At 44.2% G+C, this 26,325-nt stretch overlaps 1 protein-coding gene and 1 pseudogene across 7 annotated transcripts in view; both read left to right on the plus strand.

Moving 5' to 3' along the window:
• Positions 1–25,081, plus strand: part of TMCC3 (transmembrane and coiled-coil domain family 3) — a 279,678-nt gene extending 254,597 nt beyond the window's left edge. For 6 of the 7 annotated variants that reach the window (XM_061204247.1, XM_061204244.1, XM_061204243.1 and 3 more), the window contains 3 exons: positions 13,906–14,822; positions 17,394–17,529; positions 22,654–25,081. In XM_061204247.1, coding sequence (XP_061060230.1) covers positions 13,921–14,822; positions 17,394–17,529; positions 22,654–22,956 — 1,341 coding nt within the window. In that variant the 5' untranslated portion in view covers positions 13,906–13,920 and the 3' untranslated portion in view covers positions 22,957–25,081. Of the gene's footprint in view, positions 1–13,905; positions 14,823–17,393; positions 17,530–21,705; positions 21,772–22,653 lie in introns of those variants that run through there. The other variant, XM_061204248.1, reaches the window with a different exon arrangement.
• On the plus strand, positions 2,149–2,239 carry LOC133101805 (U6 spliceosomal RNA; annotated as a pseudogene).
• Positions 25,082–26,325: the final 1,244 nt, after the last annotated feature.

Consider the following 26,325-nt stretch of genomic DNA (forward strand, 5'->3'; position numbering starts at 1 on the left):
ATCATTTTTAAAATGGTTAAAACAGAAGCAACCTACATTTTTTATTATACAAGATATCTTGGGATTTAAGGTAGTGTTTCGTCTTACTTATTAAATGTCAAATTTGGAATATCTCCAGTAATTGCCTTGTAACACCAAGAACTGTCCAAAGCCGTCTGTTAGTATTCTTTCTTCCTTCTGGTTTCTCTACCATGCATACTTTTTACTTTGTAATATTTAACGGTAGCACAGTGATTTAAGTAAAGGAAATTTTAGGGGTTGTAAGGGTTATGGAAAACATGTTCATGTCTAGGAAAGGGTCTGGTATATGCAGTAGGCTCTCAGTAGAGGTTGGAAATATTATGAAAGCCCAGCCCTTCGAGCCAGGTGGAATCACAGCTCTTCTACATGCTAGCTTTATGACTTCAGATAAGTCCCTTACTTTTTCCATCTGGAAATGAGAATAATTGTTGTAATCTCAGATTCTTAAAAGGAAAAATAAAATAATGTATGTGAAGCATTTAGAAAATTATACGATACTTAATAACTCCTTAGTAACTAGTAGCTTCTCTTTTTAAAATAAATTTGAACTATCTTGCCAAGATCCTGTCCTCTTTTGGACCATTCTTCTTGAGGCCTGCTTTTGGCCTTAAACAAGTCATTGCCTTCTTAGACTTTAGAGGATAAAAGGGCTCCTTTATTTTTGTGTTCCTGTTCTATTGAATTGTGATTTCCTAAGGGACAAGGAGCTATAATCGTCCCTTGGTATCCCTGGGGCACTGGTTCCAGGACCCGCCTTGAATACCAAAATCCTTGGATGCTCAAGTCCCGTAGTGGGCCCCAGCTTCCGCAGATTCAGCCACAGATTGTGTAGTGCTGTAGTATTGATTGAAAAAAAAATCTGTGTGTAAGTGGACCTGTGCAATTCAAACCCATGTTGTTCAAGGATCATCTGTACCCTTGACAATCTTGCTGGTGTATTGGATAAATTATTTTTTAAAGTTTTTCATTTAATGCAATACAAGACTGCTTCCTTATATGCTACCACAAATAATGGATTGAGTTCAAACGTGGATGTGTTAGAAGGAGCAGGCACCTAGTTCTCTGCAACAGTAGGATGGTAACCGCAGCGGAAATGTCACTTAGGAAGGGAGTACACCTGCATGTTCTGTACATTGTGGGTCTTAGTATCTGTCGTTTGATAATTGGTTGCCTGTATTCTGCTTGGAGCAGCTAAGAGCCGTGAGACACATTAGTCTCCTGAATATTTGATCTCTTGCATGAATCAAAGCCATTAATTAACAGTCCAAAGTCCAGTCTGTCTTGAAAGCAGTCCAGCACCACCTCAGCTGTAGGTTCTTCTTGATCTCTTTGCAAGCAGCTGAGAGGATGTTAAACATGTGGGACAACTGGCTGCCCCAGTTGGCTGTGTCAACCATTGATTCACGCAACAGATAACAAGGTCCTTTTGAGGAAGGAGTGTGGGGCAGGACACAGGTGGTTTAGGAGACATTCCCTCCCCTCCAGGCTTCAAGACAGTGGGGGAACAAATGTTACACAAATGCTTACCAGACCTAGAGAAGAAGTACTGTAAAAGGGGAACATGCAGATTTGGGGGAGAGTATAAGGGAAGCTGGGCATGGGAATGGGGGAGGCTTTGTGGAAGAGACAGTGTTTGGGTTGGTCCTTGGAAGGTACCTGGGGATGGAGGTATGGAAGGCCAGGGTGAGGAACTAGCAGGTACTTAACACGGAGATTTAGGAAGGTGCGTGAAGCATTCAGGGGTTTATTGGACTCATGGAATGCAGTGAAGGTTAAAAGCTTTAGAGCTTGGTACAAATCTTGGTTCTGTGTCTTATTAGCTGTAACCATGACTTATTTGATGGCTCCTCACTTCCAAATCTATAAAGCGAAGCTAATGGCACCTACTTCATGGAGCTGCGGGGATTAAAGGAGAGCGTGTATCACGCTGCATCCTTACTCTGGTCCTGGTGTGTAGATGTGCTCACAGTAGCATTGCGGATGAGTCTGCTGGTATAGGGTAAGACAGGACCCTGACCAAGAGCATTTTAAATTCTTCGCTAAGGATTTCACACTTTAGGGAACTTAAAAGATTTTTGAGAAGGAACAGGACATGGTCTGTTTTACCTTTTAAAAAGATAGTTTTGTGCTCGCTTCGGCAGCAGAACGATAACAGAGAAGATTAGCATGGCCCCTGTGCAAGGATGACACGCAAATTCATGAAGCGTTCCGTATTTTAAAAAAATAAAAAATAAAAAGATAATTTTATTCAGCCCAAAGAAGTCAGAGTTGTTATATTGATTGTCTCATTTGAAGGTCCAGCATGGCTTCAAAGTAAGGTTGTTTCTCCATACTAATAAATATCAAAATGTTGATTGAATGCATTTTTCATGGGCATTAAAGTTTTTTTCTTTAAATGTAATGCTGTTTATAATTTTGGTAGAACTAAAAGCAGCTTTTTATTTCCAATTGCTATTTGGTGATAATGCTGCTGGCTTACATTAGAAAAAATAAAATTGCTCAAGGGAAATAACTTCAGTATTGCAAAAGGGAAAGAAATTAATATAGATCAGTTTTCCTTTGCTCCCTCAAAACTTAACTATGTTATTTCTAAGCCCTGTGTGATGTCTAGTAGTGTTCTGATCCATTTAAAACAGAATTCTATGCTACAGATCATCCAGTACATATGCCCCTACCCCAGTATTTGTTATAGTACCAAAAACAAATTAAACCCCTGGCCTGCAGGGAATAGTTCAATTACGAGGCTTAGGTTTGCTTAGGGAATGTGCTTTAGGGCCTGAGTACCAAATGCTATTTTCTGGCTCAGTCTTAATATAGCATCTTTTCAAAGGACATGGACCAAGTTGTGACCCTACTTTCTCTGGGTGCCCTGGGAAAGGAGGATGGAAGGAGCTGTGCCAACTTATAAGCTCAGTGTGTTTGACCACATTCCCCCAATTACATTTGGGAGTGAGTCTAGTTTCATCTCCAGGCAGCATGACATACCTAGCATCTTTAGATTAAAGTTCACCTACCTCTTTCCAATGAGAATCAGGTTATGATAGGCACATGGAAAATATAGGTAGAGTAGCAATAAAACCCAAAAGTTCTAAAAAAGAAAGGAAAAGCAAATAAGCTCATCGCCAAGTCTGTTACTCTCAGTTTGGTTCTGAACTTCCTAGTATCCACAGCAAAAAGGGAAACATGATTATTGGTATCTGATAGACACCCCTGTCATATTTACTGTTATAACCACTTTATGTATTGATCCAAGAAGCTATACTTTAGTAGACAAATTGCCTTCCCTTTTATATAGGACACCTATAATGAACAGAGCATAGGTTGAAATGAAAAGTTACTCGGGTACGTATTCAGGCTGCTTCTTTTAAAAGCAGGCATTAGGCCAAGTGAGATCTCCAAGGATTCTTCCACCTCTGAAAGTAACTTCTGTTGCAGGTGACTGCCACTCATACGAAGTTATCCATCATTGTGTATCTAAGAGGGCGATACGTGTCCTTCAAACACCTTGTTCGGATTGGAGATGCCAAAAGACAGCAGGACAGGGCTGGATTTGTAGTTATTGCTCAGAAGCTTAGCTTAAGCACATGTCCCTGCCAAGAACACTCACCCTCCATGTTTCGGGGGTAGGGGAGTAAATAAATGAGTGAATAAATGCTATAGGAAAAGGAGTGAATAAATGCTATAGGAAAAGGAGAAGGTTAGGCCTCGGCCCTGGGGGGAGGCAGACCTTCTGCCCGCAGGCTGCCTTTCCGGCCATTCTGCTCCGCCCACTGGATCAGGGCCTTGGGAACCATTTTTTCCCCCTTAGAGCTGCCTCTGCTCCCTCAGTTCCTGGAGGTGCTTCTCCTGGAGCAGAACGTCCCACTTCTCCCTTAGCCCTCAAAGCAAGGGCTCAGGTCCCTTTCCCGGGAGGGTTTTGCTGACAGACGCTGCTAGGAACGGACGGGGAATAACCGTGGTGGGGACGGATCCCAGAACCCCTCCGAAGTTGGTAGGTTAGTGCCCAGGGGTTCTCACCCACCCCTTCCCTTGGTTTGTTCTGAGTATAGGAAGTAAAAGCCTCAATGACGCTTATTCTAGTTTAGTCCTAAGTTTGGGGCTTCCTGTTTCCCCTTTTTTAGAACTCACCATCCCGCGTCTCCCCGCAAGAAGGCACTGTGACCCCTTCCGTCAGGAAGGCGGAGTTCTTGGTAGAGGTGAGGGGCCGGCGTTAGGGGCTCACTTCCCGTCCCTCAACTTGCCTGTTTTCGAGGTACCTGGGGTTCCCAGAGAGTCCTTCCTCTTCTCAGCAGCACCCTTTGCTCATGTCTCCTCACAGCCCCCACCGCTCCCTCCCTCGGGGGTGTGGCTGTCCTTTAGCTGCCGGTGGTTCTCAGTGTAGACGGGTTTTCATTACCATACCCTTCCCCTTCTGCTCTTCAAGGCACAGTCTTTTTTAATCTGGCCTCCCCCCTCCTTTAATTTAATTCTTGTATAGATTATAAAGTACACAGTAAATCTTTGCCAGGTAAGGGATTAGTTTGCATTAATTGAAAGCTCTTTTGAAGAAATAGGTATTTTTCCTAGTGTATGTAACTCAGAGTAGGTTACCTACCACTGTTGCCTGGTAGAGGCTAAATGAGAAGATAATTATTTCTAATTACAGTATCAAGTGTTTGTAAGTGCTTGAAGATATTTGAAGAATTTGTTTTTGAGAACCCTGAACACTTTGCCTAATCTCCCTTACACTGTTAATTAGCAGTATCTGTGGATAAAGGATTGGGCTTTCAAAAGTACGTGTATTCCAGCCCCGGTTCCAAATGATCCTTGATTCCAGGTTTACTTTACCTGCAGTCAAGAAAGAGAACTTTTGATGCTACAGATTTTCTTTTTTCAGTGATACCGAGAGGAAGAGGTGGGGAGAAATAAAACCTTTAGGGTAAAACTAGTGACTCAATTCCTGTTCCGTACACCGTGAACAGAATGTGCCATTGTCAGAATTGAACTACGAAAGGAAGTGTTCTTTGTCTAAACAAATTAGAACAAACATTGTACTAAGACACTTTACTAATAACATATCCTTTTGGATACCACATGAAGGTCTTTCGGATTTTTCATTTTGAGCATGTAGTGTGGAGAAGTAGCTTTCTTCTCAAATATAGGTCTTGAATATTCTGTATAGGTATCCACATGAATGGAGTAATTACGTCTTGATATGGATGCTTATTGAGCCTTCAGAGTTATTTTTCCAGTACAGATTGGCTCAATTAGCAAGAAAACCAAATGTTTGATGCTAGGGTCCCGTGAATGGGTTGGCTTCCCTGGGTTCCGTATTCACTGAGTGGCTAGACACTTTGCAAGTGCGGATCAGGTGACCACAGTGTAGCAAGAGGGAAGATGGCTTGGTAGCATCATGTATATTATCAGTAAGAAAGTGATATAGGGACTTCCCTGGTGGCACAACGGTTAAGAATCCACCTGCCAGTGCAGGGGACACGAGTTCGAGCCCTGGTCCGGGAAGATCCCACATGCCGCGAAGCAACTAAGCCCGTGTGCCACAACTACTGAGCCTGCGCTCTGGAGCCCGCGAGCCACAACTACTGAGCCCGCGCGCCTAGAGCCCGTGCTCCGCAACAAGAGAAGCCACCGCAATAAGAAGCCCGTGCTCCGCAACAGGAGAAGCCACCGCAATAAGAAGCCCGCGCACGGCAACGAAGCGTAAACCCCGCTCGCCGCCATTAGAGAGAGCCCGCGCTCAGCAATGAAGACCCAACGCGGCCAAAAATAATAAATACATTAAAAAAAAATAAAAAAGAAAGTGATATAAAGCTCACATTCTTCTGATAGAACATACAAAGGTCCCCCCTTCAGGGCCATGCTGAGCAGTGCCTTGTTTTCTCAGCTCTGTCACCCAGCCTAGGGAAGGGTGTCTTCCCTTCTCTCCAGGCAAATCCATGGCTTATCTGCTGAGCGCCTGTTCCTGTATATGTCTAGATATCAACTCTTCACTTGTGAGGCCCCAGCATCTTCTTTATAGGCCCCTTATCTTACTTGCTTTTCTGATTTTTACCATTTTTCTCCTTCTCCTTCTTCTCTTTGTGATTGTAAATGCATGGGCATGATTCTGATAAAAGCAATAGCTTTTTTATCCTCATATAAAATTATTTTGCCTCAGTCAGTGTTTGCCTTTTAGAGCATGGATGAAGAGGAATGGACTTTACAGGCCGTGCCAAACCCAAGACGAGTGTGGCTCCAGGTGGCAACACCAGGACCGTGGTAGGAAGTCGTCGCGTGGATGAAGATTTCAAGCTCAGCCTGAGGGTTGAGTCTGGACCGAACCCGGAGTGCCCACAGAAGTCTGGATGACCATGTGAGGGACACTGCAGAATGGGTTCTCACGCGGTTGGTGGCTTGTACAGATCTCGCAGAGTCTTGCATATTTCATATAAACTGAGTGGAGCCCCAGCTAAGCTGTTTATTTTCTGTGGATTTCAAGAAACATACATATTCTTTATGAGCCTTGCTTTTCTCATAAAATAGGGCTGGTGTGAAGAATATGTGAATACATAAAAAATATTTAGCATAATGCCTGACTCATAATAAAAGCACTCGGTCATTATTGTCAGGGAAGCATGCTCTGGAGACAGATGGCCTGGATTTCAGTCCTATCTCTGTTGTTTACTAGGCAGTTAACTTAGCTTCTCTGCATCTAGTTTTCTCATTTGTAAAATGGTAATAATAGTAGAACCTGTCTCAGATTTTTTAGCCGATAGGATATAGCACGTGTCACTAACAGGATATTTTTCCTCCCGGGCATGTGGTAGGATTGAAGTTAGGTAGGGCCAGTGCAGTGAGTTCAGGAAGCCCAGGAGTCCCTTCTGGGGAAATCTTTAGGAACCAGTGGACGATTCACCAAGTTCCCTGCCCCTGCCATGGCCACCAACAGCATTCCTGATGGTAGGGGCTCCATCGCAGCCTGGGTCCCTCAGCCTACTAGCAGCAGGCTTGTTAGCATGAGCGAGAGATAAGCCTTTCCCTTTTTTTAAGCCCCTGGGATATTTTTTTTTTTTTTTAATGTCTGGGAAGACAATTTCTCTTGGCCATTGCCCTTTTTTTTTTTTTTTTTTAAATCTTTATTTTATTTATTTATTTTTGGCTGTGTTGGGTCTTCGTTTCTGTGCGAGGGCTTTCTCCAGTTGCCGCAAGCGGGGGCCGCTCTTCATCGCGGTGCGCGGGCCTCTCACTATCACGGCCTTTCTTGTTGCGGAGCACAGGCTCCAGATGCGCAGGCTCAGTAGTTGTGGCTCACGGGCCCAGTTGCTCCGCGGCATGTAGGATCTTCCCAGACCAGGGCTCGAACCCGTGTCCCCTGCATTGGCAGGCAGATTCTCAACCACCGCGCCACCAGGGAAGCCCCAAGCCCCTGGGATTTTGACGTCGATTGTTACCCCAGCAAAGCCTAGTACATCTGACTGGCACACCAGAGGAACAGCCTTGATGCTACACCTAAAGTTAGATTTCAGCTGAAATGAGTAAGAGTACAGAATGTCAGCTGTGTTGGCTCGGACACTTAGGCCACAAAAACCTGCAAAAGCCTTTGGATCCTGAACCTGTAGCTCCTTTGTGGGCCTGTCTGTAACACTGCTCTCGTGTGTGCTCTGAAATACCTGTTGCCTGGGCAGTGACCGCCGGTTTGAAGGACCTGACCCTTTCCTTATATGACCGAGCTCAAGCAGCTTTTCTTTAGGCAAAAGTTTACCATATCTGGCCTTGGGACTAAGCAGGTGGTTGTTATCTGGCCTCGGGACTAAGCAGCTGGTTATTATCTGTCCCCTGGTTCTGATCTCTCGGCCCCTGCACCTTCTGGCCACTCTGTGACCCCAGAGCCCCAGGCTCTCCTGCCTCAGTCCACGCCCTCCCGGTGTCCACAGGAACCTGCATTCCCCTTTCCAGTTCTCTTGTTTTGGGTGGTATGCCTCTGCTTGGCTATGCTGCCCTTTTTGTTCATGTCTCTCTGGAGCTTTAGGGGGCACACATGAAATGTCATGGGGGACAGCCCTCTCTTGAAGCTTGAGCCATGTGTTTGAGCAGCACTGGTAATGACCGAGATGTGCCTGGCATCCCAGTGAGGAAGGTGAGCTCCCGGGGGTAATGGTGCTGGAGGCTTGGGTTGGAGCAGAGATGATTCAGTGTCAGATTTTGACATCAGTCCAGGGCTTAAAGCTTTTCCTTGCCTTTGTTCCAGAACATTGAGATGACAGTGGAAATGTTTCTGCTGCCAGAAGGGAAACATCATTAGGAATGGCTTTTCACTAGAATGCTGGTGGTCAGCTTTTCATGTAAGGTAATAATAGACAAGTAATTCAGAGAGAACTGAAGGAGGTTAGCAGTCATTTTTAAAGACAGCATCTTTTCTGCCAAAACGGTAATTCAACTTCCTTTTTTTATTTTATTTTATTATTTTTAAAATTTTTTGGCCATGCTGTAAAGCATCTTACTTCCCCGACCAGGGGTGGAACCCGCTTCCCCTGCAGTGGAAGTGCGGAGTCTTAACCACTGGACCGCCAGGGAAGTCCAGCTTCCTTATTTTTAAAAAATTGGGGGCTTCCCTGGTGGCGCAGTGGTTGAGAATCTGCCTGCCAATGCAGGGGACACGGGTTCGAGCCCTGGTCTGGGAAGATCCCACATGCCGCGGAGCAGCTGGGCCTGTGAGCCACAATTACTGAGCCTGCGCGTCTGGAGCCTGTGCTCCGCAATAAGAGAGGCCGCGACAGGGAGAGGCCCGCGCACCGCAATGAAGAGTGGCCCCCGCCTGCCACAACTAGAGAAAGCCCTCGCACAGAAACGAAGACCCAACACAGCCATAAATAAAAATAAATAAATAAAAAATAAATAAATTTTTTTAAAAAATTGGAAAATACAACAGCATAATAAAAAGAATGACTCCTTATAATCCCACAGTGCAAAGTTAGCCATTGTTAACAATTTGGAGCTTGTTTTTCTTTTAGTTTTTTCATACAGGTACATTTTTTAAATGAAATCGGGATGATAATAGCAAACCTTTACTGAAACCATTTTCTGTGCCAGGAAGTCTTTAAGTACTTCATGCGCATTATCTCATTTACTTCTCACAACTCTTCAAAGAATCATTATCTCCATTTTACAGAAGAAGAAACTGAAGCACAGAGAGGCTAAGTCATTTTTCCAAGGTCACACAGCTCATAAGAGTGGTGCCAAGATGGAAACCAAAGCAGTCTATCTCCTGAGCCCAGGGTTTTGACTATCCTGTGGCACTGTCTCACAGTCAAGATAGCTTGGAGTACACTTCATGGCATTTTGCAGTGTTAGCTCTGAGTTGTCTGGTTCTATCTCCTCATTCTATAGATTAGGAAATCAAAGACCACACAGGTGATTAGATATACCCGAGGACATATAGCTGGTCAATGTCAGTGCCAAAACTGGAGCACGTGTCCCACGATCCACATGCTGATTGACTCTGGGCGATCTGTGGACCTTTGTCCTCCTCCCTGGGCCCCAGCTCTGAAGCAGCTGCGTTGTACTGGTGACCTCCGTGCCGAGTCCAGATGAAATGGAGGACGGAGGACTCCCACAGCTTTCTTCCAGCACGTACCTGAAATCCCAGTTTGAATTCAGGGAAATGTGTGGGCATCTAGTGATACATGTTAGCTGGCTCTTAATTATCCTGCAGAACTAGGGCTGCAAAAGGCTGAAGCGTGCAGCCCAGCAATAGTTCCAGCTTTCCACCCTCATCAGACATTTCTGAGATTTGCCAACCAGCAGTAAGATTGATTGATTGAGCTTTAAATGCTGTTGCTTTCCTCCACCTGGACTCTCGGGGACATGCCAGGCATTGTTATAACATGAAAGTAAGCCAGAAGTCAGCCAGCCATCCGTGCGTAAACATTCCTGCGTACACGGCTGGCCCGGACCAGCGTCTGTGAGAGAACTGGGCCCTTGCCCTGAGATGCTGGGGCTGGGTGGCCAGCTGCCATGGGCTTGAGAATTAAAGGAAGAGGAACAGGTGATGCGGTGATGCCTTCTTGCTGTGTTTGGTAAGGTAAGATTTAAGAGCCTCTGTATCTTTAGAGGTGTGGTGGACTTCTTAATAGGGGCTGTCAAGCAGGTGGGTTTTTTTTTTTTTTTTTTTAAACAACCTAATCTGATCTTATCAGAGCTCCAGGAGGGCAGGAGCCCTCCTTCTTATGACTCTCACAATGTGGAGCAAAAAAAGACTAGAGGAGTACGTGATACATTAATCAAAACTAATGTATTCTGTTAGAAGTCAGGTTCGTGGTTACCTCTGGAGATGGGGGTGATGTTGTTATGACTGAAGGGGGCACAAGGGGAGCTTCTGTTCTTTTTTTTTTTTTAAACTGGGTCCTGGTTACACTAGTTTCACAGTTTGTGAAGATTTGAGTTTTATTCTTTTTAGATGTGCTTTTTTCTGCATGTAAATGAAACTTCAATTAAAGTTTAAGTCTTTATTTTTATTTGTGTATCATGTTGCTCATTGATACTCAAAAAAATCTGTTTAGTTGAATTGGGTTGAAATGATGTAGAACTTACTACCTAGGTATGAAGAAAACATCTTTACCTGGAATTGTCAGGTCTATCTGGACTGAACTGCTATGGTCATTTTTTTATTCTCTTCAAATGTATCTTAAATGATTTCAGTGTAGATTCTCCTGGAATAAAGAATGATGTCGCTTTAGTTCAGCAAACATTTAATTGACAGCCTACTGTGAATAAGGGACAATGCTAGCTCTACTAGCTGGGTGCAGTTGTGACACCACCTCTCCCCTGAAGGAGCAGATGAGCGATAAAAAGAGGGATAAAGTGCCACAAGAGCACCATGGGGGAATCACAGAAAGGACAGGCAGCTTTCTGGCGGGACTAGGAAAAGATTCATGGAAAAAGTAGCATTTGAAATGGATTGTAAAGAGTATGTTGGATTTTGGGACCTTCCAATGCAGGGGACGTGGGTTCGATCCCTGGTCGGGGAACTAAGATCCCACATGCCTTGGGGCAGCTAAGCCCGCGTGCCACAACTAGAGAGAAGCCCACGTGCCGCAACTAAGACCCGATGCAGCCATAAATAAATAAATAGATAAATAGATAGTATGTTGGAGTTTGATAAACAGAAGTGGATGGATGGCTGGCATTGTGAATATCATGCATATGAACTTTAGGTTGCGTGGCTCACTTAAGATGACTGGCATCCCATCAGGTGCAAGGTGAGGCCTGAAAGGTAAGCTGCGGACTTAACAGTGACCAGGTTGTATCACATAATTTGGGAGGCACTAGGGAGCCAAAGAGATTTTCTGAGAAGAAGAGTAGCACAATCAGATTGGATATCTTCAGTGAAATCGAATTTCCAGCCTCGTGATTGTACCGTTACCGTTAATTACCCTGTCTGCCCCAGACAAACATTTCCTGGGCTTAGTGCATCCTTTGTTACTGTAATTTGAGCCAATTCCTGTTTGGGTCCACTGGTGAGCCATAGCTGCTTGGCTTCCATGAACTTCCTGTGGTCATCTCTCCAGGACTTGAAGATGATTATTATGTACCTTCTTTAGTCTCTACACCCGTCCTTCCCCCTTGACCAGGTGAAGTCACAATTCCTTTATTCCTTTTTCTAGTCTTACAGTGATTTGGCATTTATTTCCTTCCAGCCTTTCCTATGTGATGCTCTTCTGCCAGATAAAGCAACCAGGGTCTCTTATGGCAAAGCTGTGTGTGGGAAGAGAGGGGTCGAGAAATAACCCTAACAAACTTTTGTAAGTTGTGAAACAGGCCTGATCCACTGACCTGGGATTGTGTCCCACTGTACCATTGGGCTCCCCCCTTTCGGAAAAAGCCCTGGGTAACCTTTTTCATATGGCAGAATGTTAATGCTCATTGTTGGAAATGGTCCACATTTGATCCTGAGTCACTTTGGCAGTATGAGGTCTGTTATTATCTTAGCGATTTTTTTACTATGTCAGCCTCTTCTCTCCTTAAAAAAAGCTAACTTGAGCTGAATATTGTCCTGTCTCCCATTGTTTCTGTCAAGACTCTATATCAAGGCATTTTGCTAATCAAAGGGTTGTTAACTGGACAAATAAGATGCTTCAGTTTAGATCTTAAGTATTTTTGTTTAGAGATTGTGTTCAGACTCTATAAAGACCTGTTTTTAGTCCTCTGGGGACAAGAGTAGTAGAGTTTCCTGAGGTGGAAAAAGGACCAGCGTTAGGGTGACTTGGATTCAAATCCTAGCTCTTTAAGTCTCTGTTTCTACATGTTATATGGATGTAACACATTCTTTGCCTGCCATGGTGGTGAGGCTCAGACAGGGCAAACCCTGTGGACATTCAGTGCCTGGCACGCAGACCACATTTGCCTTTCCCATTCATTCATTCATTCATTCATTCATTTATTAATTAATTATTGTCAGCAACAATACCTCACTCAACAATGCCTCATGGAAATCTGTCCAAGTTTCCCAGTATGGTTCTCTTTTTTTTTTGAATTTTTGAATTTTATTTTATTTATTTTTTTATACAGCAGGTTCTTATTAGTCATCAATTTTATACACATCAGTGTATACATGTCAATCCCAATCGCCCAATTCATCACACCACCATCCCCACCCCCCACCGCTTTCCCCGCTTGGTGTCCATACGTTTGTCCTCTGCATCTGTGTCTCAATTTCTGCCCTGCAAACCAGTTCTTCTGTACCATTTTTCTAGGTTCCACATATATGCGTTAATATACGATATTTGTTTTTCTCTTTCTGACTTAACTTCACTCTGTATGACAGTCTCTAGATCCATCCACGTCTCAACAAATGACCCAATTTCGTTCCTTTTTATGACTGAGTAATATTCCCTTGTGTATATGTACCATATCTTCTTTATCCATTCATCTGTCGATGGGCATTTAGGTCGCTTCCATGACCTGGCTATTGTAAATAGTGCTGCAGTGAACATCGGGGTGCATGCCTTTCCCTTTTGGAGCACAATGTAGCCACCCCCTTTGCCAGGGTGCTCAATGATGCTATGCAATTCCTTTTTTACAGGTGGCCCTTGAGTGAGAAAGCTATTTCACGTGGTCTTAATATTGTCGCTGTTGTTGTTGTTGTTTTTAACATCTTTATTGGAGTATAATTACTTTACATGGTGTGTTAGTTTCTGCTGTACAACAAAGTGAATCAGCTATATGTGTACATATATCCCCATATCTCCTCCCTCTTGCATCTCCCTCCCACCTTCCCTATCTCACCCCTCTAGGTGGACACAAAGCGTCGAGCTGATCTCCCTGTGCTATGCGGCTGCTTCCCACTAGCTATCGGTTTTACATTTGGTAGTGTATATATGTCACTGCTACTACAAAGTACCTACTGGGACTTTGCTTGCTTGCTTGCGTCCTTCCTTCCTTCCTTCCTTCCCTCCCTCTCTCCCTCCCTTCCTTCCTTTTTTTTTTTTCCATTTTCCTGTTAAGTGATTGAGTACTGAATTGGGTGCATTTCCCACAATGGTGAAGTTCGCTGTGAATGGGGCATGGCAGGCATCCCAGTTACCTGGGCACTTTGGGAAACCAGAACAGACTTGATAACCTCATCTCATTATGTATTTTCTACCCTGGCAACCAAGAGTTACTATCTAATCAGGCAGAAAGTCAGATACCCTGGCAGAGGTGAATCTCATCGTTCGTATACATGGGTGCAGGAGGAGTTGGGTTGTTCTGCATTCAACTTGAGAGGATAGTAGGAGTTTTTATCTTTCGAATACTTGCAGTTTGAAAATCTGGGGTGTAAAGTATGTCTGTGGTGTGTGCACAGACTCCATCACAGCGACTGTCTCTTCGACTTCCAGTCTTAAAGTGCTTCTTCCCTGTCTCCTCCAGGTAGAACGTCATGACATGAATACACTAAGCCTTCCCCTGAACATCCGCCGAGGCGGGTCGGACACCAACCTCAACTTTGATGTACCAGATGGCATCCTGGACTTCCACAAGGTCAAACTCAGTGCGGACAGCCTGAAGCAGAAAATTCTAAAGGTCACAGAGCAGATAAGAATCGAGCAAACGTCCCGCGATGGGAATGTCGCAGAGTATCTGAAACTAGTCAGCAGCGCGGACAAGCAGCAGGCTGGCCGCATCAAGCAGGTCTTTGAGAAGAAGAATCAAAAGTCGGCTCAATCCATTGCCCAGCTGCAGAAGAAGTTAGAGCAGTATCACAGAAAGCTCCGGGAGCTCGAGCAGAATGGGGCCCCCAGGAGCTCAAAGGACATTGCCAAGGACAACCTGAAGGACATCCAGCCCTCTCTGAAGGATGCCCAGGCCAAGGCTCGCACCGCTCCCCACAGCCTGGAGAGCAGTAAGTCGGGCCTGCCGGGGGTGTCCCTCACCCCACCCGTGTTCGTCTTCAGCAAGTCCAGAGAGTTCGCCAACTTGATCCGGAATAAGTTTGGCAGTGCCGACAACATCGCTCACCTAAGAAACTCCTTGGAGGAGTTCCGGCCCGAGGCCAGCGCCAGGGCCTACGGGGGCAGCGCCACCATCGTGAACAAGCCCAAGTACGGCAGCGACGACGAGTGCTCGAGCGGCACATCAGGCTCCGCCGACAGCAACGGGAACCAGTCGTTCGGGGCCGGGGGCACTGGCACGCTGGACAGCCAGGGCAAGCTCACGGCCATCCTGGAGGAGCTCAGGGAGATCAAGGACACCCAGGCGCAGCTGGCCGAGGACATCGAGGCACTGAAGGTGCAGTTCAAGAGGGAGTATGGCTTCATCTCTCAGACCCTGCAAGAGGAGACATACAGGTATTTCATGCTCTTCTCTTCACATTCTTTCAGGAGCACGAGTTACTACCTGCGGAGAGATTGCTCGAAGGTGATATGCTAGTGGTTGTATTTTCTGTAAATATGGATATAGGTCAAAAGGCATTTAGGAATCGATAGTTCTTTCCATACCTTGTGATTCTAAGTTTTGTAATTTGTGACTTGAAGCCTGACAGCTTAGAGAAAGACCTTATACATGTGGGTCTGTTAAAATATCACTATATAGTCGATGACTGGTGCATATTGAGCTCCTGATTCAGTAGGCTGCTGTTATGAGGTCTCGGTACACTAATTCGTAGATCTGTATTTGATTTCCCTCCATAATAACTGTCAAGTAAAAAATGAATTCATTGTCCAGCTAGGTAGCTTTTATTTGGTACATAAATCTTGAAGTCTTTATATAGTGTATTTTTTTATGATATTGTATTTTTTGCTCAGTAAACTTTTCACCCTAAATGAAGAGCTTTCAAAAGGAATCTTAAGATTATAAGTATAATCAGTAATAAATTCAAATCTTGTGGATTATATTAGCTAATTTTTAAAGTCCGGTGTTGTGTAGGCTGGCTTTTAGGTGCCTCTAGCTTAAAAAGTGTGTATGCCCAAGTATGAGGTGATTTTCCACCATTTTCCCAATAAAAATATCCCCCCCCCCACAAGTTTTTTTGTCAAATAAGTGTTAACTTCTAAAAATGTAGATTAAAAAGTGAATGCCTATTACATATGGTAAGAGTTTAAATTTAGTTTACACGTTTTTTATGTGATACATGGTTTTATATATGTGTTAATTTAGAGATGTGGCTTTTTTCGGCTCTCATATTTTATGAAATGATTTTTTAAAAACTTTCCACTTACATCTTTGACTTTGGATTGTTTGTCACATAAGAACTGTTTCTGCGTCACAGTTTTTCCAGATAATATTGACTTTAATTCCATTCAGATAGTTTGGGATACAGCACCCTTTGGATCCCTTTATTTCAAGTCACAAATATCCATTAGGACAGCTTTGGCTCTCATTTGTTATATAACATGTTTGTGATCTCCATGATTTGGTCACTCACTATATTACTTACTTTAAGAGATCTTTATTTTTTTTTTTTTTTAGTTTTTATTTGACATTGGAGTATAGTTGACTTATAATGTTGTGTTAGTTTCAGGTGTACAGCAAAGTGATTCAGTTATACATATATCTATTCTTTTTCAGCTTCTTTTCCCATATAGGTTGTTGAGTATTGAGTAGAGTTCCCTGTGCCATATAGTAGGTCCTTGTTGATTATCTATTTTATATATAGTAGTGTGTAGACGTTAATCCCAAACTCCTAATTTATCCCTCCCTGCCACCTTTCCCCTTTGGTAATCATCAGTTTGTTTTCTAAGTCTGTGAGTCTGTTTCTGTTTTATAAATAAGTTCATTTGTATCATTTTTTTTAGATTCCACATATAAGTGATATCATGTGATATTTGTCTTTCTCTGTCTGACTTATTACTTCACTTAGTATGATAATCTCTAGGTCCATCTGTGTTGCTGCAAATGTCATTATTTCATCCTTTTTTTATGGCTGAGTAATATTCCTTTGTATATATATACCATGTCTTCTTTATCCATTCATCTGTCAAGAGATTTTTAAAAGGCTTGCTTACAAAACACCAACATTGGGCACCTGTGAAGTCCTACCTGAGAAAAATCATTAAATCTGTATTAAAGTGTTTTTTTAAATGATTCTATCAGGTGACGATATAAGCGTCTAAAACTGGCGTTGATCGAAGTCATCCAGGCTAATGCATCTTCCTCAAATAGTGCTTCCTGTTTCCAAATAAATATTACACGGTTTCAAATATAATACAAAATTCCCCTTCTCTGAGGGGATTGGGGGTTGGGAATGGGAATCTTTGTGCTTCTGTTACTTTAGATTTGGACTTTCAGAAGTGCCACCTGATAAGCCATCTTTAATTTGCAAGAAGCATGATTTTTTAATTGACACTTAAGTCCTAAGAGCTGACACATGTATTCGGAATCACTGTGTGCACTGGGAAAAATAAGTGGAATTGGCTGCAGCATAGAAATTGGTCATTTCCTTACAGCCTCTCTGGCGCAGGAGAGCTGTGGCCGTGAACCACTAGGCACTGTGGGGTCAGAAGAGGGAAAAGCACCAGGATGCCAGTGGGTCCTCGCCTTTAGCAGGATGACTGACAGCCCTGTCTCCTGACCAGCCCTGGTGAATGTGCCAGTGATAAGGCCTGTCCTGTTGTCTCCACAGCCAGACAAGGTGTTGATCTGACATGGGTGGAAAAGCCAGGTTTGGTTTGCATGAACCCTCAGTAGTGCGGACAGAGTTAAGACTGCAGAGACCAGTCCTTTCTGGAGCTAGAGTTCAGTGTTTTCCAAAAGCATGTTCCCCACAGCTTGACTTACTTTTTTGGAAGCACAGTCTGCCTGGGGATGAGAACAAGCCAAGGGGCACTGGTGACAGTGAGACACAAAGGATGTCATTTTCTAAGTGCTGTCAGAACACCTTTGAAATGTCACGTTCAGAATCACCTCCTCTCTTTGGAAAGGTACGAGCGACTGGAAGACCAGCTGCACGACCTCACGGACCTGCATCAGCACGAGACAGCCAACCTGAAGCAGGAGCTGGCCAGCATCGAGGAGAAGGTGGCCTACCAGGCCTACGAGCGGTCACGGGACATCCAGGTGCCTTTCCTCTCCCCACCAGAGCTCACGTGGGGCTCTTCCCAGCCTTTCATTCATTTAACAAACTAAGTGCATTACCCCCAAGCCCGAAAGGATTTCTGGCACGTGGAGCAAACATTTATTCTTCACCATATTAACCCCATTAGCTCATGTTATAGACATTAAGCTATATTCTGTTTACTTTCTGCCTAAATTAGTTAGCAAATATTTATTATCTACCCCAAGCCTATCACCGATACTCTGCTCTCCCCACCATCACCACAGTTTTTACAAATTTTAAAACATTAGACAAACCTTGCCTTCGACATGCTTGCCTAGGTGGAGGATCAGAAGTAACGCAACTGCCAATTGGCTCAAGACAATGTGAACAAGGGCCAAATCACGTGACGCAGACTCTGAAAGCCTCAGAAATTTAGGCGTGCAGTGGCCAGCAAGCTATGGACAAGTGGGGCGGGGGGCCACTTAGTGGTCAGACACTGGACTTCAGTCCCAGCCATTTACCAACTTCGTGGTCCTGAGCAAGGCTTAAGTCTATTTGCTCATCTCTAAAATAATAGCTTTCGTATTTGTGGGAATTTCAAGCAGTTGAGTGCACACCGTGTGCCAAGCACTATCAAAGCACTTTACATGTCTCATTTCCCCATCTATTCCTCACAACAGCCCTTTGAGGTAGTTTTTGTTATTCTCTTAATTTCTCAGATGTGGAGACCAAGGCACAGAGAGGTTAAGTGACTTGACCAAGGTCTTGCAGATAATCCTTGAGTAATGAATGTGAATCAATGTCCTGGAGAAGGTGGGACTTGAAGAGGTGGGTGGGATCCTGATGGATGGAGGGAAGGGGTAACTGGATCAGTATAAACAAAGGCATGCTCCAGTATTAATGTGATACTAACGCTGTAGTGAAGCAGCCCTAGGCTTCTTGAGCTCCTTTTTTTAGGGGTACTAGAGGGTCTCTTTTCCCCCCAGTTTTTATTCTGATATCATTGACATATAATTGTATTACTTTAAGGTGTACAATATAATATTTGATATGTGTACATATTGCAAAATTATCACCACAATAAGTATAGTTAACATTCATCACCTCACATAGTTACAAATTTGTTCTCTTATGATGAGAACTTTTAAGGCCTACTCCCTTAGCAAGTTTCAAATATACAATACAGTGTTGTTAACTATAGTGACCAAGCTGTACGGTACATCCCCTGGACTTATTCACCTTATCACTGGAAGTTTGTGCCTTTTGACCCCTTTCACTCATTTTACCTCCCTTCGCCTTTTAGATTCTGCCAGATAAGTGAGATCATACAGTAGTTGTTTGTCTCTGTCTGACTCATTTCACTTAGCAAAATACCCTTCAGGTCCATCCACGTTGCTGCAAATGGAACTATTTCTTTCTTTCTCACGGCTGCATAGTATGCCTGTGTGTGTCTGTGTGTGTGCGTCTGTGTACCTCATTTTCTTTGTTCGTCCATCAGTGGACGCTTGGGTTGTTTCCATGTCTTGGCTATTGTCAATAATGCTGTAATAAATATCAGGGTGTGGATTTCTCTTCTAGATACTGTTTTCATTTCCTTCAGGTATATACACAGAAGTGGATTGCTGTGTCATATTGTAGTTCTATTTTTAATTTTTTGAGGAACCTCTGTAGTGTTTTCCATAATGGCTGCAGTGATTTACATTCCCATTGATCACCTTTTTAAAGAAAAAAACAAAAAAGTATACTCTTCCAGTCATGCTCAGCTTCAGTTTTACAAATTTTCTTTGTAGGCAGTGCTTATTTTCTCCAGCCCCACTTTACAAGGGGCTGAAACATAAGGAGAGATTTCTCCCACAGTGTGTAAGCCAGAGTTTTAGCTGCCCACGTTTTTTTCCACACTGTGTCTAGGGCTGAGCCTGTGCTAATCCCAGATGTCTACTTGGACAATTCTGGGAGCCACAGCATCAGACTTATTTGCCTCTGAGGACCCTGGTGCAGAAGACACTTGGGGGATTTCTGCCCCTGCTCTGGGCTAGGAGACTTAACTTCACTGCTGACTGGTTTAAAAAATGGGAACCCATTTAAATGTGAAGTGTTGCCAGGTGAATAGTGCAGTCTGTTTTATTAGAGCATTCTGTTTTAGAATATGTCTGGGATGCCACTAGCTGATGTCTAAATATATGGTTTTCTTATTTAGGGGATTGTTTGGGTTTATATTATTATTCCTTTTTTAAAGAAACATACTTTAGAGATGGAAGGGTAAGTAAGATAAAGGGAGGGGCTAAACAAAGAGAGCTTAAAAATTTAGAAGAGTTCATTTCAACATTTTCTAGTTTCACCTTGTAGCTCAGAAGTGCAAAGAGGATGTCTGTGTGAGTGACTGGAGGGTCTTTCTTGTTAGGTTAGTTAGAATCCTGGCTCTGCCCCTTACCGTGAACCTGCACACATCAGCGCTGTGCCTCAGTTTCCTCATCTATAAAATGGAAATATTAATGAGCTCTACCTCAAAAGGCTGTCAGGAGGATTAAATGGGATAAGACATGTAAAGTACTTAAATCTTTACCTGACACATAATAAGCGGACAAAAATAAATGCTGGCCAATTTTTGTATTTATTATGTATGAGTAGCCATATTTCTTGGGGCTTTTGCAATTGGACCTGCTCAGCTTCCTCTTTATTTCTTGTGTCTTTTGTTCTTATAGGCAGGGTTATACAAGATGATGGAGTAGTATAGATGAGGGTGACTGTTGCCTATAGGGATGCAAGGGTTTTGTTGTTGTTTTAAAATGCAAATGAGTTTTTTAACCCTGAATTCTCAATTAGAAGAGTTTAAAGATAATCCTGTCCTCTGTCCTTATCCCCAATAAGTTAAATACTGGGCCCGAGGAAGCACTAAAGATTGTGGGGCTGAATATCTCTTAGTGGGTGCTATGACCAAAATTCCTTACGATTCACTGCTTGATTTTCTTGGATTTTCCTTTTGGTAAAAAAATTGACAGAAGTTCTAAGGCAATTCTAGGATCAGTCTATTTGTATATGTAATTCATCTACCCAGTCACAGATGAATGAATTTGCCTAAAATGTTAATCTTTTATCCTGTTCTATCACCTTTTCCATGCCATGCCTAAAATAGGGGACACCATGGGCCTAAGTATTTGAAAAGAATGCATGATATTGGGGGCACTTGCCTGTCGTTGTAGAAAGCCAGCACTTTTTAGAATGTGAGATCTGAAGAAGTTGTACCTTTTTTGTTGGTACCCTGTGTAATGAAAGTTTCTATAGTAACAGAGAACCCTTGGCCCATAGAGTATGTTCAGCAGAAGGAAAGTAAATCAATTTTGGAGCCATTTTGCTCGTTTAAAACCTGAAAACATGACTGGATTTTAATTGAGCAAACATATATTGGTAAATGAGTTAGAAAATAGGCTCGTGAACTAAAAGGAGCTCCTTGTACCACCTCTACTTAGATCCTTTTCTCCCGAAAGGTGTAAGGTTTTTCTCTCTCAAGCCTCATATCCCATTACTGGCATCCAGCCTGGAGCATGCAGCCAGCACGTACCTCCTGCTGCGGATAACAGCGCGGTGCAGGTGTGGTCCCTTGGTTAGGGACGAGGGCCAGAGGGAGACTTGACATAGTCTGGTGGGTCCAGGAAGGCGTCCCTCAGGATGTGACCATCAGTGTGGGACCTGAAAGATGGAGGGGGATTGGTGTGTGGGGAGGCAAACCTTTCGGGCACAGCACACTGCGTGTGCAAAGGCCCTGAACATGGTCCTTTTCAGAACTTCAAAAAACCGGTATGGCCAGAACACAGTGAGGGGGGAGGGAGCGGGGAGGAGGCTTACCAGGTAAGCAAGGCAGGAGACAGTGGCTGGGCCTGGACCACGTTAAAGATTTAAAAGGTTCTACAAGAAGGAGTGACATCAGATACGCGCCTTTCAAAGATCACTTGGGCTGCTGTGTGGAAAGTGGATTCATGAGGTTGAAGACCAAGAGGGTGTGCAGAGAAATGAGTGGAAAGTTACTGCAGGTGGAGACCCTGATGACTGAGGTGGGGGGTTAGCTGTGGGAGGAGAGAGAAGTGGACCAGTTAAGATAAATACCAGATGTTGCATCGGAGGGGCTGGGTGCTGGATTAGATGAGAGGGGTGTCAAGGCATGCCTCTCACGTTTCTCACATGACAACTTGGTGCATCAGGTGCTGTTTTCTGAGAAGAGGAATTGGAAGGGAAACAGTTGATGGCAGGAGCGGGGAAGGTGCAGACATGAATCCACAACCGGCCATGGTGCATTTGAGGTGTTTTTAAGAAGCTCAAATGGAGATGTCCAGGACGCATGTAGACACATGAGTCAATCTCAAGAGAGACAGCTGGGCTGGAGATACTTGGAGTCGTCCGTGTCTAGTAATCAAAGCCTTGGCAAGAATGAGATCTGGGGAGAAGGCGTAGCTTCAGATAGTGCCCTGGTAACGCAGCGTTTGAAGAGCAGCCATGAGAGCCCCACAGTCAGCCGGGCCCCATCCCTCCCTCCGTCCTCCACTGGTGTGTGACAGGTGCACATGGAGTCTGGGCAGTGGAATAAGAGCTAGCAGTTGGTGGGCCTTCCCTGGCGGTCCAGTGGTTAGGACGCTGCACCTCCACTGCAGGGAGCCCGGGTTCGATCCCTGGTCAGGGAACTAAGATCCTGCATGCTGTGTGGCACAGCCAAAAAGAAAAAAAACAAAAAAGGACTAGCAGTTGGAGATGTCACCTACCCCATGACTGGAGTTAGTCACCTGTCACAAAACGGAGTCCCACCCCTCTTCTGGTTTGTCCCTGATGGTTCCACCAGATGCCAGTATTTTAGGCACTTTATTTTAAATATAGGTGGAGTCAAAAATACCTAACCGTAATTCCTCCTTCGTGGTATTTCATGGTTGTAGATACACGCGCGTCCTGTCTGTGAGTAACAGGATAAAGTGAGCCTCGGAATTCTTGTCTTACTTCTCTGTCTGTCATCACCGTCATCGTCGTCATCATCGTCAGTTCGAAGCTGCACAGGCAGCAGCATCCTCAGCCGGGTGGTCCTCGTGCGCGTCCCAGCTCGCGCGCACGTGTTGCCGGTGATCTCAGCAGCATTTGATCCTCGCTCTCCCTCTCGCCCACAGGAAGCCTTGGAGTCCTGCCAGACTCGCATTTCTAAGTTGGAGCTGCACCAGCAGGAGCAGCAAGCCCTGCAGTCCGACACCGTGAACGCCAAGGTCCTCCTGGGGAAATGCATCAACGTGGTCCTGGCCTTCATGACTGTCATCTTGGTGTGTGTGTCCACCATCGCCAAGTTCATCTCGCCCATGATGAAGAGCCGCTTCCACATTCTCGGCACCTTCTTCGCTGTGACTCTCCTGGCAATATTCTGTAAAAACTGGGACCATATCCTGTGTGCCATAGAAAGGATAATAATACCAAGATGAAGCCGCTGGTTCCTGTTCTCACATTCTTTCAAGTTTTTATTTTGGAGAAAACTCTGTGCATACTCCCAGATTTTAAAATGAACGTTTGTGGCAACGGAAGATTACAAGGGCCGGGGCTGTGCGTTGTAAATAACTACAGTTGTCTTCACTCGGTAGCACTTGCCAGCTCGGTCCCTGTACGTGGTTACCATGAATCTGTTTCCATGCTCTCACCACGTTGCTCACTGCCTTAATCAGACTAGGTTTCCTGCCCACCTGCCCAGTCCAGCATGGTCAGCCTCTGGTTGTTGAGCAGTTGGTGTAATTAGTGACCCAGAAGGGATTTTCAATCTCTCTCTCTTAAGTCTCTGTCAAAATTGAGCTGCACTCTTGCTGGCGGTTGTGTTTTCCCTGAGTCCTATAAGCAGCGAGGATGTGGCGTGACTTGGGGAGGGGAAAAAGCATAGGCGTTGCCCATGTGAGCACGTGTGGCCCCTGGAACCACAGTAAATCCCGTGTAATCTGTCCCACTGTTCACTGATGACCATAGGTCCCATGTGTGCCCGGTGTCCACAGTGGTCAACTGTTTGTGACTCTCTATCACTTAGAAATCTTATAACACACCTGTTGATCCATCAAAAGTCTAACTTAAGTGTTCGGTTTCTCTTTAAATGGTAAGACATGAAGATTTATGAATGGGCCTTACCTTCTTACACCCAGGGAGCCACACTCGTGATTTCACATTCACTGGCTGTCTTACGCACCACCTTCAAGGCATGTAGAGATGCTTCCAAGTACCTCTTCAAACTGTGGCTTTAACATTAAATTGGTGTCTGACAAGCACTACACCGGAGGTTTGTGTTTTGGCACATCTTCATTGTGATACGCCCCTCTGCGGATGTGATTCACTTTCTGTGATTCACTTTATTCGGTCTTTGAGGGATAGCAAAGCTTACTCAGTAAATGAAAAAGGATGCTCATGTTGCAAGGTTTTTGTTTCTCTTCAAGAAGGACAACAGAATCGTAGCTTATAAAGCTAAAGTGCCCTGAGGTAGGTACACTGGAAAAGGGGAAGAAAATATGACGCGTGGTCTAACCGGGTGACAGCTAGATGAGTGGGTGCAGCTCACCTGGATGAAGATTGAGAGAGGGTCCTCGTCAGACCTTGAAAGACCAGCAAGAATAAAATAAATTAGATCCAGTGTCTGAGCCAAGGTTGCCATCTCTCTCTTAGGATAAGTTCTGAGGTAATACATGGAGTGGCCACACTTCCACTCCATGGAAAGTCAACGTCTTTGGTCTGTTTGGGGGATGCCATTCACTATCATGAACCCAGATAATATTTTCCTTTGAATCTGTTTCTCTGCGTATATAACAAAAAGGAAGCCCTAGAAGAATTTAATGGAAACTGTTGTTCAGCCCCTTCTCACACCAGCTGTTTTGTTGTCTGAAGGCATAAAGAAGCATGTTAGTGTACATTTTCTTCCAGAAAACATCAAATTGCCCGGATTTAAATTTTAAGTGTAATATTTTGCAAATAGCTGCTCTTAGGGAAATCTCCTGTAAAAAAAATGTGACATAAGCCATGGTTTGAGGGAACGGGATAGTCAGGCGTTTGGTACAAGTCCAGTGTGGGTGAGGCTCATACAACTTAAGCTTGCTTTTTTTTTTTTTTTTTTAAGTTTACAATTCAGTGGTTTTAATTAATTCACACTTAGGCAACTATCATTACTATCTAATTCCAGACTTGAGCTTTTTAAAACAATAAACATCATTTCACGAAACCTTTGGCTTAAAGTATCTTGCATTCAGGGAAGAGGGAGTTACAATCCCACCCCATCTCACGGCTGTGTCCCCTTTCACTGCCAGGCTCTCCCCTGGTCTCCCAAGTTGGCTGTAAATACACTGTGGTCCATCCACTCCAGGGAACAGAAACAGGTTGCAGATCCAGGGAAGGGAGAGAGGAGCAATGTTGTGCTGCTTTTTGCTTTTCCGTTTTCATGGCCAGCGTTCCCTGTTGTCTGTGGGCGTCAGTCTCCACGTGGGCTGAGGGCCGGGCGTAACTTAGGCCCTTGAATCAAGATGGCTCCTGGATGGGCTCCTCTTGATTTCTGTGCACATTTCTGAGGCACTTTGGAGATGCCAGGGGGTAGGGTGGGTGTAGATGCCGCTGGGAGTTGAGAGAGAAAGAGTGAGATCCCTGGCCCTTCCCTCCAGGTAGGCATGGGCCTCCTTCTCACGCCCCAACACTCCGCTCCGTCGCTTAGCCAGACCTGTGGTCAGTGTGTCTCCTCCCCGGGGAGAGAGATGGAGAAGAAAACAGAAAGCAACACGATTCACCCCCTCCAGGCTGGAGCTGTTAACAGAAGCTGCTTGAAACTGACTCTCTTCTGAAATACTGTAGGGTCTAAATCATCCCGCCTGATCATGAATTTTTTTTTTTTTAAAGAATTCATATTTCTGGTGATTCTCATTAGATTTCAGAAACCTTGTTTTCACTTGGATATGCTCAACCTACACAGCGTATTTATTTTAGAGTCTCATGGAAAGTTCATGAAGCTTTTTAATAAGACGATATCCTCCAAGGAGACTTTCACTCTCTGCAGTTTATTATTTTCTTCTTAAAGAATAAACTTTCCCACTGCTGCTGCTTTTCACTCTAAGGAGATTAAATAAAATGTTATAAATATACAATGAAAATAGTGCTCTAGCTATGACATACCCTGGAGTTGGGTATTCAATATACATTTAATGAATCCTCTTCCCCACCTTTTGTTGGCGGTCAGCATCATGTGCATACCTAGAGATGAAAGCCAGCGGTGGGGTGGGTAAGCGCCGGCTCCCTCAGTGAACTTAACTGAGTGGTTGAAGATGCTGGACGTTGGGTTCTAGCACTGGATTGTTTGGTGCATGTTATTTTCATGATCACCAGGATAATGGTAGTTTGCTGAGGACAAAACGAAAACTTAAGAATACTCTCTTGTGGGTTTTGAATTGGTTATTCCAGCTTATACTGTGAGTATGCTTGAGTCGGAACAAAACATCCCCCCCACTCATTCCCCCCCACCAAAAAAATTTAAACCCATAATGTAGCAGTAAATAAAAGTATTCCATTGCTGATTCTTTTTTTAATAGATCTTTATTGGAGTATAAGTGCTTCACAATACGGTATTAGTTTCTGTTGCACAACAAAGCAAATCAGCCATATGCATACACATGTCCCCATATCCCCTCCCTCTTGAGCCTCCCTCCCATCCTCCCTATCCCACCCCTCTAGGTCATCGCAAAGCACCGAGCCGATCTCCCTGTGCTATGCTGCTGCTTCCAACCAGCCAACTATTTTACATTCAGTAGTGTATATATGTCGATGCTACTCTCACTTCGCCCCAG

The sequence above is a fragment of the Eubalaena glacialis genome, chromosome 11, assembly GCF_028564815.1.
Source record: "Eubalaena glacialis isolate mEubGla1 chromosome 11, mEubGla1.1.hap2.+ XY, whole genome shotgun sequence".
Lineage (NCBI taxonomy): Eukaryota > Metazoa > Chordata > Mammalia > Artiodactyla > Balaenidae > Eubalaena > Eubalaena glacialis.